The following is a 14,761-nucleotide window of genomic DNA, read 5'->3' as shown; positions in this document are numbered from 1 at the left end:
CTTGTAATTAAGGCTTTTCATCGCTAATCTCCACTTACTGATAATTTCGGTTTCATGATTCATCTGCGATAACGTAAAAACGAAAATGTAAGAGCTTAAACTTCGCGCGCCGCGATAAAATCTCATCTTTCTCGTTCCGCTCATTTTATGACATCACCGAGGGGAATGAATAATACAGAAAATACGAACGAGGGAATATATCATTTTATATCGGTTGAACAAACGAATCTTCCACACATGTGCGTTCCACAATTTTCCTTCTCTCGCACAGCGCACACTGCGGTATGTCGCGAAACAAAAAACAGGCACGTGTCAATTCCTCGAGATTTCACAGAAAATGCGAATTGCTCGGAAACAATTTCACTCTGTATATCCGACAATTTCGCTCAGGCCGCGCGATACGTTACGAATATTTCGTTACGAAACGATAGGAATATTTCGCTTTAGCGTAACCGGCAGGAGGGGGGGAGCAGCGATTATTAGCGTAAGCGCTTTCTTTCGGAGCGGCTGTCGCGCGGGTTTCGCCAAAAGTGTGACCTCATCGTCTCTCTCTCTCTCTCTCCTCAGGAGGGTAACACGCCGGCAATCGGGGCGACGGAGACGGCGCCAGAAGAGGCGCGCGCGAAGTAGAAATGGCCGACCGGTGCAGTCCGCAGCTAGTAGTCAGTCGGCGATCGGAGTCCGCGCGCGACGCATCGCGGGGCGGTAGACTCGTACTACTTGGTCGCGCTCGCTCGGCGCGACGCCACGTTTGACTCCGCGGGACCGATGCACGTGCATGTGCGTGCGCTTCGTGTGCGTCGCCAGTGAAAGTGCGCGCGATTTTTCCGACGCGCGTGCCTCTCTCCGTCGGCTTCCGATTTTTGACGGAGCGCCTCCGGAGTTACAAGAACCGCGGATCTTCCTCTTTCTCTCTCTCTCTCTCTCTCTCTCACTCTTTCTCTCTTCCTCTCCCTTTTTCTCTTTCTCTCTGTCGTTACCTCGCCCGAGCTGATCGCTCCCGTACGTATCCCACTTGCGACTCGCAGCGGACCGTGCGCAGCACACACGTGTCGACATTTTCGCACGCGCTAATCGCACTCGAAAAGCGCACCGCTGGTGGCAGCGATCCGAGCCGATGCGCGTTCACCGATGGCGTGACAAAAATATCCGCGAAAAATCTCGGCAGCTCGCCAAGCGGCCTCGAGCCGTCGCCGTCGCGCTTCGCCGAGAGGTAGCTTTGATAAGGTAATCCTGAAACTACCACCGGTGAGAACCTCGCTTAGCGCTTAGCGATGCGATTAGCGGACGCGAGCTGGAAAATTCGCCGGCGACCTTCGCCGAACCGCCGCGGGACGTCGGCGTCGAGTCGACGTACGCGCGCCAAGAACGCGACGAACGCGCCTTCCCCGCCGCCTTCAACTTCGAGCTCTCTTCCCTTTTTTACGAGGGCGCGAATCTGCACGCGCGGGCGTTACGGCGTAAAAGCGTCGCGCTCACGCTCGACGTTTATGGCGCGCTCCGAGATTCCTCGGGAATTATGCCGCGCGCGAATACAGACTGCGGCGGGAGATATACGCAAGGAGCATGCGGATCCGGAGCTATTCTCGAGGAGCGTTCTGCGGAGGCCGAGGCGGCGCCCCGGTTTTTCCAAAGATTCGCACGCAGCCGGAGGACGAATATAATATACGTGTACGCGCGCCGCCGAGGAATCCGCCGAGTATTCGAGGCACGCGTGTGCGACAGCGAAAACCCGTCCCCGCCCGATCAATTCTTCCTCGTCCTTATGGAATTTTCTCAATTGCATAAGTCGTTCGCCTGCTGAGCCCGCGGCTTTAGCCGAATATCCCGCTAACAGAGTCACGTCATATTAAATGAATCAACGGCATTATCGGCATTGACGCGGGAAGCGTCGCTGCGGCGAAAGGATTCGGGCAGACGGTGGAAAAAATGCCACGCACGTACGCGCCTCTGTCGGTGACGTTACTGTAAGGAAATCCGCGTGCTTTTATTAAGCAGCTACGTGGCATGAATAGTCGATCGTCGATGAGCAGCGCAGCAGGACAGACTCGGGCGTATTAATTTTCCCGTTTTCATACTGCGCGAACAATAACGAGCGAGTTCCCATCGCTACTCGCGATATGTAAAAATTCCAGTAATTATGAATTCCGTCGCATGCCAATTCGCTCGCGGGAAACCAGCGCTCATGAATAAATAAATTAGCAAGAGAGCTGACCGCGAGAGAGAAATCGAGATAACCAGCGCGTGCCTGACGTGACGCTGCTTTCTCTCTGAGCGAATTTCGCCGTAAGATTTGCACAAAAACACGTCTATTATTTCTCCGTTGCTGCGTCGCGATCGCGAGTAAAAACCGGCAAAATAGCAGCGACTAGCGACTAGGAAAACTAGCGAGAAACCGGCTTCGTCCGAAGCGCAAGAATGTGTCGTGAAAAAAGCTGCCTCTCTCTCTCTCTCTCTCTTCCTAACGAATAAAATGTAAAATTACATCAAAGCAAAACATCTTTTTTCCCGCGCTGCGGTTTGTTGCGGTTTGTTCGCCAGTGTTGCGCGAATTTTCTTAATTACAAACGACGCCGCGAGGAATCGCTGAAAGGGTATTGTACACGCGCAGGCGCGCGCAGTGTAATTTGGGTGTAATTTGAAAGAATACCCGCATGCGACGTGTTGAGAGCGAAAAGCGAGATGAATCATCGCGCGTAGAATTCCGCGACGAAATCCGGAAGCGCACAGTCAACTAGACAAGTCCTGTTTTTTTTTTTTTTTGCCGAGTGATCCTTTGCACTATCATGCATATTCAGTTACATTGATGTAAAAAATAGTGAACGCATGTCCACCATTACGGTCAGGGATTTTCCGTTGTGCGAAAAAATTGTGATGTAAAATTCGCAAGACAGCCAACTGGTGACTTTGATTCCACTTCTCGATGAATATGAACATTCTCGTGGCAATCGCGACTTTCTGACGCGCTGTCAAAAGCCCCGTGATAAATGCGCGAACGCCGACGGCGATAGGATAGAAAAAAAGAGCGTAATTACCTATCGCAATCGACGACCTGCGACGATCATTGCGCCATGCATGCTCAATCTCTCGGAAGTAATTTTTCACGCGGGAAGGGAGGGCTCCCGTCGGTTCCCGAGTGAGGCTAATTTTGTTGCACGATAATCGTAAGGAGCACGCTCTCTTCAGCTCACCCCGCCGCCGAGTAATTAATCCCGACGTGCATGAAAAATTACAAGGAACTCTCTTCGAAGTTCGCGCCCGTAAACCTCCGTGTCCGCAAGAGTATGAAGTTCCCTGACGAACGGCCCTCGTAAAGAAGCAACCATGAATAATTGATTCGCCATGGTTGGTGGTGGCGGTTGGTGATGGTGGTGAACGAAGCCTCCGCGGGAAGCTAATAACCGCGACACTTGGCGGCGCGCTGAGTGTCGCGCGCGATTTTTGTACCTCCGCTCTGTTGACGCTGCGGCGCGAGCTAAACGACCGTTTTTACTCCCCGTGGATAAAAAGTGGATGCGCGCCAGGGAAGAATGAACTGCGCGAAATAGTAGCGGCCGGACGTGGAGGAGACGGTGGCGCGCGCTCTCGCAGTTTAATCCGGTAAAATTACCAGCGTCGCGCGCGAAACACCGTTGCGCGCGTCTTGTTGTCGCGGCCGTTAAAAGCGCGCCCGCAGCTCTCGCGCGTCCCCACGTCGAATTGCCGTTTCCGCCTGATCGCCGGCGCGGCGCCTCTTCGGCCAAGTGTCGCCGAGTAACAGTAACCCGGTTATTCCGCGCGCGCAGTTTCCACCGCTCGCCGCTACGACACACACGTTGTTCGTAACGCAGCGGATCTTTGCGCAGGGCGCGAGAGGCGACGCGACGTGTCGATTGCGCCGTTCGCTCGCTCAGAATATCGCGGATGCACGATATAATGCGCAGCTTTATCCCGTTGCTCGCACGTGGTATGACACAACTCGCACTGTTCACAGTTCGCTGCTCGCTACGTCGCGTAAAGCGTCGCGAATTTCCGGCGGATTGCATCCGAATCTACATCGCCGGCATTTAAAACCCTTCGCTCCCGTTTAAAACGCGGGCAAATATGCGCGACGTTGTTCCACGATGTGTCTCACGGGTCGCCGCGTACTTGCGTTAACCCCTTGACATACAAAGTCGTCCCGGCAGTCATTTGCTCCGTGTGTCATTTTAGACGCTGTCGTTCATACGTGACGTATTGCTCATTAATCTTGCCTATTAACATTGCTTTGTGACATTTAGCAATGTGAACCTTCCGTTTCTTGTGCAGCTTACGTAAGCTTTAAGTTGAGCTACATTAAGTGCTATTTTTATCACACATCGAGTTTTATTTTATTCCGTACATTAAGAGGCTAATGCGACTCCCTCAAGCAGATAACGAATAAATCCGCGCGCGGTGAGGCACTTTTCCGGGAATGAAATGTCGCTAATCATTTCCTTGAGAGATGACGCTATTGTAGCGGGGACATGACAGCAATCGGGTAACTTGCGAAAAGAAAGGACTTATCGGTTTTCAATTTAACCATCGACGCGCTTCGGTCCTTCGGGTCGCAATTGTCGCGAAAGTCCACGGCGATTGGCAGTGCGGCGTATCTACACACACACACACACACACACAGACGTAGATAGACACACAGAATTGCTCACATTCGGACGCACATTCGCGCAAAGCTCTTAGCCCGCGTCGCGTCGCTTCTCAGCCCCTTTCTAACTTCCGTCAATGACAGTTCTCAGCGGAGTGACTGCCTCCGATATGACCGCGCCGATATTATCCGGCGATTGTGTCAAGCTGTATTTCACTAGTAAATTATTTTTCCCGCCAGTCTATCTCTCGGCACTTCGTCCGTCCGTCCGTCCGTCCATCCGTCCGCCCGCCCACCCGATCGACCGTTCTATCTACCATCCCTGGCCTACCGGCGAGCGTACCCCTAAAATATTTATGTGCGCAGATATCGAGGTTCGAGCGTCGCTCGATCGCGACCACCGCGCGCGAGAGCGCCGCGGGCCGATTAATATCGGCCTGCCTGGCCAAATCGTGTTTCGATCGGTTGAAAAAAAAAAAAAAAGGAAAAAGAAACAACGAAAAAGAGGCCATTATATTTGGAACGCGCGCGCCGAGGGCGATTTGCGCGATCACCGCTGCGAGTCGGTTCACGCTGAGTTCCCTCCCATTTCAGAGATCGCGTCGTTGGGTTTAATCGGGCGCGAGTGTGTGCGCGGCTTGATCGACGACAACGACAACGACGACGACGACGACGACGACGACGACGACGACGACGACGACGACGACGACGACAAGGAGAGTGGATCCTCTCGAGTGCCGGAACTCTTTCCCAGATTCGCTGAGCACTCGGCGGCGACGAAGCAGGAAGCCCCGAGTGCGGTGCGCGGAGTGTGTGCCGGCGGTTGCGCGCGCGACGAAAGTAAACGACCAAGTGAAAAGAGTCCGTGCGTGCGCGGACGAACTGGATAATCGGCGCATACGCCCACGTGGGAAGCCCGGCAGGAACGTTAAATGAATGTTGTTGCGGCGGGCGCTGGCGATCACGACGGGCAAATCGAGGAGGCACGGCAGGATCGCTCGATTTAAATTCATAGATGTGCGAGCGGACGGGCCGACAATGGTGGCTCGTCTCCCGCAACAAGTTCTGCTGCTACTAGTACTCGGTGAGTAAGAACACCCGGCGGCGCGGCGGTCGCTCTCCGGCCCCGACGATATCGCTTCCCGAATCAGCGGGGCAATTTAGCACGCGCATTTAACGTCCGAATTTTCGGCAAACGGCCGAAAAGAGGCGGTTCCGCTGTATATTGTTCTCTTGCGGATTATCACTCTCGTCGCGTGGCATGAGATAGATGTGGAAACGCGTAACATTCTCTGGACATTCTTATTGTTTTGGCTTTTAAATTGGAATATTTTGACGTTTACACTGATAGAAAAATATAGTTGTATTAACTATAATATCACTATATTTTACGGTTCATTTTGGCGTCAACCATATTTTTATAGTTGGTGGAACCTGCGAAATATAGTAGAACAAACTCAAATATATAGTCAATGATTGTCTTAAATAATTGTTTAGTTACTTTTACCACGTATGTGATAATTTCTCATTCACAAATACAGTGAGATTTAATATTCATATTAAATCTCACTGTACAGTTACATCTGTCATCATTTAGCAAATATTCTGGTGATATTGACTATATAAAAGAATTACTTTACCTACTATTTTATATTTGTATCCATACAATAATTTTAGTTTAACTTACTATAATTCTTAGTAAAAATATTATATGGTTGATTACACTATGCCTATATCGTAATTATTACCGATATTATAGTAATACTTACTATAAATATGATATTTCGGACTATAATTTAGTTACTATATCATTATGGTTCCAAATATCATATACTTTTCTCTCAGTGTAACATAGAATATGTGTAAATGGTGGGCCAAGTAACTTGTTACAAGTTGTTTTCTCCGAGACTATTGGAAATATAGACTTGAACACTTTTTACACTAAATGGGACATGGAGGCTGACAATTTTTGGTGTGTAAACAGATTTTTGTGAGAGGCTTTAGGGAGACAATAAGAGACCCTTCATTTTTTTCTTAAAAGAAAAGAGGTACAATTTTTTTTTATTCGGATGGTTTTCATTAAAATGTGAGTAACATTTAGAAATATATTTTTTTCCCTGCTTTATTAAAGAATTATGGAAAAGAAGTAATTTCAAATAATTTCAAAGGGTAAATTCGGGGCAACGTTGGAAGATATCAAGATGAACAAATTCAAAAGCAAAGTAGATATATACAGATTTGAAAACTGTTGTTATCAAATATTCAAAATGGTGTTCACGAACTTTTAAACACGTATCTTTGTTGTGTTATACGTTTACATATCTATGAGTACTGTCGTAAAACTGGATCAGTTACGACAGTACTCATAGATATGTAAACGTATAACACAACAAAGATACGTGTTTAAAAGTTCGTGAACACCATTTTGAATATTTGATACAACAGTTTTCAAACCTATATATATCTACTTTGGTTTTGAATTTGTTCATCTTGATATCTTCCAATGTTGCCCCGAATTTACCCTTTGAAATTATTTGAAATTACTTCTTTTCCATAATTCTTTAATAAAGCAGGGAAAAAAATATATTTCTAAATGTTACTCACATTTTAATAATCTTTAAGAAACTCATCAAAACTTTGCACTCATCTAGTAAATCATCAAAGGACATTATTGTAATACAAAAATTTCTCGTGAATTTTGTGATCGAAAGGTATTTTTTAGTATGTACATCAGTCTCAATACAACAGATCAAGAGAGAGATGAAATTTTTCAGAATCGAAGAAGTCATTCTGCTGCTTCTGGGTGAAGAGGCAATTGTCGAAACACCCGATTACGTAATAATATAATCGTTTCTGGAACTCGGCTTTTTTCTGTTCGCTTGTAGCCTCCAAGGTAATAATAGCCGCTCCAATTCCAAAAATACGATGCGATAATTTAAAAAAGATGTGAGTCAAGGCTAAAATACAGACAGCCGATTCGTAATCGCTTCTTGCGAAAATCTATTGTGCTTTGGGACTTTCACTTACTCCATCTTCAAAATAAACGGCTCGTATGTATATCCTCTATATTTAGGCACCGGCCGAGTTAACCGACCATGTGCACATGCGTACATGTAGCGTACACGCATATAGCGACAGCTGATTCGGCGTTTTCGCCGTTTTCTTTTTTCCTTGGCGACTCCTATAGTACTGACTCGCGTCGTATCGAGTTTCGACATTAGGAAGTATGTCCGATTAAGGACGCAGGCGGTGTAACGAGTCGATTCTCCCAATCTTTGTTCAGTTCTACGTCCTTTTCTACACGAGCAATATCTCTGAATTCTTGTAATTACAAAATTGCTAATTGCTCGATATCTCGAAGCAATGACATTCTTAATCTTATTCCCAGATTCTGATTTGAATGAAACTCAGTCCTGAGAGATATTAAACACAGAATTAATTTTAACGCCATTAAAATGGTTTTTTCGCGCGGGACGGGTGGCACTGTTTACATTTGTAAAGTAGAAAAAATGCCATGAAACGTTTTTATTTCCGCGTGATGAGTCGCATTCAAATAGCCGTAATAGCGATCCGCGATAGCGAAGTATTACATTATATGTGCAATTACTAGAATGGGAACCTGTGTACAGTCGGGACAATAAAAACGAAGGGTTCTCACGTGATACGTCATTTAATCGCAGGCTTACTCGCACTTTAATCAAGAGATGAGAGCGAATGACGTAGCAAGTAAAACGGAGACACGTTCTATCTCGCTTCTTTTTATCGCGCTGCGTATTACCAGCTTGCGTCCAGATAGAAAACGGTAAATTGAACAACGTCGTTGCGCGCTAATCCACACATCCGGACATCACGATTTTTATTCTTCTTTCTCCTCTTCTTTGTCCCTCCGCTCCTGTTTGTTTTTTTTCTTTTTCCCTTTTGATCAATTCACATCCGGATTCGATATGGACTTACGATAGTAAGTACGTTCGACTAATCCACTTCGAAGATGGAACAGGACGGGGCGAGAAGTGGAAGTTTAATTAAGTCAGATTACAGAGAGCGGAATGAATAAAGTTTCGTCAAAGAGGATCACGAAAGGCACCTCGCCCGTGAAAAGATTCGTCGCGGCTAAAGTAAGGTCAGACGTCTCAACGACGGTGAATAAATGAAACATTGAAGGATCGCGTTTATGCAGACGTGCGTATGCATGCATCGCGGTTTTTGTACGTGAGATCAATAATCGTAGACTTTCGTTTGATGAGAAAACAAAACGCTGACGAACGATTTATGACAGTATACTATGCCAGGATACTATGCCGAGCTATAGCGATTCCATCGGACGGAATTCAACGTATCGAGAGATTCACCGTCTGCGAGATCGTTGAACGACCGATAGTTTTATATTTTTTGTAAACTGTAACGAACGAACCAGCCAGCGTGCGGAAATCAACTCGAGAAGTATTCCGTGCCGCTTCGCAATTAACCATAACAGTTTGTTAGAATGCAATTTAACTCTGATTTGTGCAACAGGCGCTCCCGGAACATCGGCGATTCTGTTTTTCGCCACTGCGAAATCCGGTTGTCACACACACAAAACACGAAACTTCGCTGCAATTTCAATGGACACGACAACACGTTTCGGTTTTTATGTTAAAAACTTCCGGGCTATTTTTTACGCGGACTCGCGTATCAGACGCCGCGGTTTTTCCGCGGCGAATCGATAACATCGGACAGAACGCCGATAGAAGCCGAGGTTTGCGCGGATCACGTAGTGTTTCAGGTTATTTACCAGTTGCATCGTTAATTCGCAGAGATGCGCTCGACGCCGAACGTGCCGCAATTTTCCCCGCGGATAGCGATCGACTTTGTTTAATTCACGGATTTCCTTGCCCGCCATTCTCAGCGAGCTGTGATCAAACGACAATATAATTCCGCGTGTGTTCGCCCGACTCATATATCTCAAAGCGATCGGACGCTGCGCGGTATCGATAAAAATTCTCGTTATGTCCAGTAATTGAGTCCAAATACGACGTATATCAGGACAGAAACGCGGAAACTGTGCGCATGGTATATTCAACGTATAATCATACGTGAACGATACTCATTGATGTTGAGATCGTAAACACAATTAGTGCGGACTAGAGATACAAAAATACAAAGTTTATGTAATTTGTTCATCTGGCTCGCAATAAGCACCAGCCTTTGAAGCCGACGCTGTGCCAGGGATGATCAATCTATCAAAAACCACCAGACGGAGAAAAAGTTGCCTTTATCGAAATTAGATACTGCCTCGAGGAGAAGAAATCTCAAAAAATTCCCTTCCTCGAATATTCCTTTCGTTTTCAAACGTCATATATAAATATTCCGGGAGATATCAAAATATTATATGAAGCAAATAGGAAATGAGATAGATAGATAGATAGATAGATAGATAGTTTATTGACACTCTGACAGAGAGAGAGAGAGAGAGGGGAAAGGAGTAGTAAAGATCAGAAAGATAGGCGAAATTTTCGCGAAAACTTTCGCTAGATGAAGATAGAATTTTCGCAGGTGCAAGGCAGAATCATCTTTCAACATCGTAGCCTTTGAGTAGGAACTATTGTGTCGGAGTTTCTCGATATGTGGTAACGCAACGGCAACATTGATGAGGCCTTTGTTAATCACAGGTATCGTTAGCACGCGGTGCAGGCTGCATCGTTGATTCGCGGTTAACAATCAGTCAATTGCGGCTCGACTGCGCTACTTCTGTAATTTCAATGACACGATTAACATTGCGCGCCACATTCCGCAGCAGCAATTAAGCGTCGTTAAATATACGATCGAGTGACATAATATGCGCGAATAATGAGTCGCGCGGCTGAATGAGAGAAAAAAGAAAAAAGGACCATCGTGCCGGATTCGAGTAGTTTTTGATGGACGTGAAAACACAAATCAGCAAACGATGCGCTACACTCGATTGTCCATTAACGAGATTGGCATGCATTTCTGTCGCATCGCATCGCAGATTGCACTCCATTGCTGCATTGTATTGCCAATGGCAGTGCTACAACGAGACTCTCGCTAGCCTGTATGTTTGCCGATCGCAGTCACGTCAATTTCGAGAAATTTCCGATTAATATCGAGTCACCCGCGTTGCTTCGAGTCAAGGGCAATTGTTGTTAATTAATTATACGGTGCATGTATGTATGTGATTCGTTCGGCCGAATCGGACCTTTGTTATCCGTTCCATTTGTTCATTCGACAACATTACGATGATATTTAAGTAATGTGGTTGTTACGACGCAATTAATTTGTTGATAAACTAATTATAAACGTCACAGTCCAACAAACGGAGGAAGGCAATGTTTGAAACGAGCACGTAAGATTATAAAAGATACACAGAAAAAGCGCCAAATGGAACATTTTTGGTGGGAAACTTTCGTTGTGTTAAAAATTTACTATGTGAGCATTGGTCATACACACACGCGTATGTGTGCGTCTATGTATGATATGAGGAACGAAAGTATATTTTTCTTGTTATAAACAATACACGTGTACTAATACAAAACTCGGCCAAAAGAATCATTACGTGCTTTGAAGAGGAGGAAAGTTCGCGCAACTGCTTAAAGAATTCGAGAGATTCGGTCTTAGGATACGCGAGGTTTGTATACAAAAGGTGAAAACTCTCTTGATTTGATAACACGTTTGTTGTAAAAATGTATGTGCGTGATCCCTCCCTCGTGGCTCGCGAATAAATGCATTACGCGCGGTTTTGTTATCCCCATTTCGAGAAGAAAACACGTAACGAAATCCCGCAGATTCTACGACGCGATTTCGTCATTCTTCGTAGAATGCGCGAAGGAGGCAATTTATATTCATAAACAACGATGAATGGTCGAACATCGTATTCAAGTTTCGTTTTACTCTCTCGTATTTCATTTCTCGAAAACGGGCATAGTTCCGCAAAGTTTGCTCTACGGGCGTATCTTCTTAGAGGATAGCTTAACATGATTTCCTTTACGTCCACGTCGTTTTTGAACTCTCGGAAAATTCCCGATTGAAATTCCCGGTATAATACACGGTAACATCGTCGATCTCAATTTCTGCGAAAAGTGATATATCTTGGCCAACATTGCTTCAACCCTTACACTGCAATGCCGCGCCGTCTAACTTGTTATACGCGTTCCGTCATACAAAACGTCAAACCTTTTTCCTCATACTGACGTTCGATAAATTAAATAACTCTGACTTTGAACGATTAGTCTTAAATTAGTAACAAATTGCTTATGGTAAGCAACAAAAGTTAGAAGAAGAAAAAGAAGCTGCAACTAAAAAAAAAGACATCCGTAATATTAATGAATAATGTGACTATTTTTTTGTATTACGGAGGTACGAAATTGGATTTTTCGGCTACTCCGCACACAAATAAATAGCAGACAAATCAATTAGACGCTATTATACATTTCGTACGAATACATACAATAGTATATATAGCAGGATTAATTATCATTTAAATTATAAATCTTCTCATTCACGAGACGACATTATGATTCGAGAATAACAACGAATAATAACCGCTACGTCGACTAAAACGAATTGCAACCTAATTAAAAAAAGATAATGTCCGCCAATTACATCCCTCAATACCCGCAAATATAATCGGATTGCGCCAAAAATAAAATGAACTTAATATTTCCGTTTCCATCAGAGAGCGAATGGAGGATTTCTCGCAGGAAGATCGACCACGTTAATTAAAAATTGACTCGCATAACGAATTAAAATTTCTGTCGAAAGAATTCTTTTCCTTAGATTCACTCGCTCGTAAGAATAAGCAAGTATAAAATCTGTTCCTAGGAAACAATACAATTATTGTGACATGAGCCACAAGAGCTCATCATGTCCTCTTTAAACTCGCTCGACTTCTCGGATATTGTAGTTCTACGCTCTTGATCCTCGTAATATCACCCACGATTTATGTAAGTGGATACACATTCAACTTTCCGAGTTTGACGAATCTTGGCGTGAAATTAATCTTACACGAAATCGTTGAAATTACGATAAAGTAATTTGACACAATATAATAATAATTTCTCATTATATATCATTCATCAGGCATTTATCTGGTAATTGCTGATGATCATTACTATCCTGTATACATATATATATATATATAGTTTATATAAATTAACCTTTTTTTAAACAAAACACCATTTTGATAACCATAACCGAGAAACACAATATTGAAAAATATTCGAAAAGAGAAACTTGTCCATAAAGAAAAAAATGATCGCCGTTTCTCCTCGAGATTAAAAAATTATTATTCCTATTTTAAATTTTAAAAGAACAGCCGGATAATACATATTGGAGCCATAGTCGATTTTTAACGATAAAATATTGAAAACGTGATTGCATTTTTAATATTCCCTGGACTCGTTAACGCTGCTATATCTCAGTTATTGCTTTTGAAATAACGTCGACAACGAAATTCAGAATTTCGATATTACGAAAGATGAATCTCGACGTATGAAGTCACTGACAGAAATATGAATTTTAGTTCGCACAGTTTTAATAACAACTTAGTAACGACAAACATTGATTGTAAAATATATGCGTATTTCCACAAAAAAATGAAACATTATATAATAACAAATAACGATAAAATCGTTATAAAAAGATTTACGATATTTGATATCTAGATACGAAATTTTGCATCATATAACGATATATTCAGCACGATATAATGAAAATTTGTCCGACGGAGGGTGGTATTTATATTTGAGCTCCTAATAAAACATATTCGATGAAAACATTATCAATATTAATTTTTCATTTACGTATTATAAAAATATATATGCATTATTGAGCGATACTATTAGAAACAAAAGGTCAAAACTATTATATATGCACAAGTTAATAATGAAGAGATATCGTCGAATATTGTGAAATATATATTAGGGGTTTGAAAAGGTTTGTATCGTCGATGATTTTATTAGCTTGTAAAATTGGTCATTTTTCAGACACCGAATGAAACCATTATCTGAAAAATAGCAAAAAGTGGTGGAGAGCGATGGCGGATATTCTGATTGAATATAACATGTGAACAGTTTTCTTACTATTAATGAAAAAAGCACGCTTAAAAATCGGACGAATTCCGCAAATCTCCAAGAAAAACAGAATACCCGTTAAATATAATATTAATCTAATAACAATCTTGGTATAATAGTTTGGAATGTGTTGTGAGATATACGAAACGTACTCGAAATCACACGATATCCTAAGAAGTGAACAGAGTTTCTCTGTCGTGAGGCAAAATTGGACTCGGTCCTTGCGCGCCCGCAAAATTCCTAATTAACCGCGACGCGCTGTCGATACTCGTCGACGAATCGGCGTCTAACAGATGACTAAAGTTTCCAGTGAATACCTCGAGGACTCGCGTGACAAGAATTTAGTGCTAGCTACGGAACTAGTAATCCGATCGAACATCGGCCGTGTGTTTGCGCGATTCTAGATGCTACGTAAATATATCCGTCCGATATGCGACCACTCGAATGCACCTTCGTATATGCTGGAGATTCTCGGATGTACGATCGACTCCATTTGTAAGTCTCGTAGGGATGTTTCGTGGTTTGCATTGCGGACTCGAGATTTGCATCCATTTGGACGTGTGTGACTAATTGAGACCAACTCGGCGGAGAGAAAGCATGTCAGCGCTGAGGTGAACTATCGGACTAGACCGTGCAGATTTCGAAGATGCTGTCTAGGATAAATGACGAGCTGATTTCGAAGAATACAAGACAATTTCTAATCACTATTCGCAATAATATGTTCCAACACGACGGGATAAAGCTCGCGAAAATATGAGGAAATCACGCTCTTGCACCTGGGAGCTTTTTCGAGACTCGAAAATTCCTCGCGCGCGGAAAGCGATCTCGCCCGAGCAATAATCCGCCGAAGATATTCGGTCACGAATGGAAGGACATTTCCAGGATACGCGGTCCAACAATTTCCATCTTCGGGATTTAGCCCGATTCCCCGCAGGTAACTCGGTCCCTTTTGCAACGTCGGCGGCAGATAAAATCCGCACGATTAATAGGCGTCCGCCGTCTTTTTATCCCGCGTGCCGGTTATCATCGCCCTCGCCAATTGTTCCGCGCCGCGCTCGATGGTCCGAATTCTAGCATGTCGGCAGATTGTCGGTGA

General features: G+C 44.2%; 1 protein-coding gene across 3 annotated transcripts in view; it reads left to right on the top strand.

Annotated features, from left to right (window-relative positions):
* Positions 1-679: 679 nt before the first annotated feature.
* Positions 680-14,761, top strand: part of Neto (Neuropilin and tolloid-like) — a 143,959-nt gene continuing 129,877 nt past the window's right edge. Inside the window, exons 1-2 of one of the 3 annotated variants that reach the window (XM_019841098.2) lie at positions 680-1,002; positions 5,195-5,684. In XM_019841098.2, coding sequence (XP_019696657.2) covers positions 5,537-5,684 — 148 coding nt within the window. In that variant the 5' untranslated portion in view covers positions 680-1,002; positions 5,195-5,536. Of the gene's footprint in view, positions 5,685-14,761 lie in introns of all 3 variants that reach the window. The other 2 variants (XM_025304684.1, XM_025304686.1) reach the window with 2 other exon arrangements.

Source organism: Harpegnathos saltator, unplaced genomic scaffold (genome assembly GCF_003227715.2).
Source record: "Harpegnathos saltator strain DR-91 unplaced genomic scaffold, Hsal_v8.6 scaffold639, whole genome shotgun sequence".
Classification (NCBI taxonomy): Eukaryota; Metazoa; Arthropoda; class Insecta; order Hymenoptera; family Formicidae; genus Harpegnathos; species Harpegnathos saltator.
Note: the sequence above shows the minus strand (reverse complement) of the source record. Positions and strands in the feature narration are given on the sequence as shown.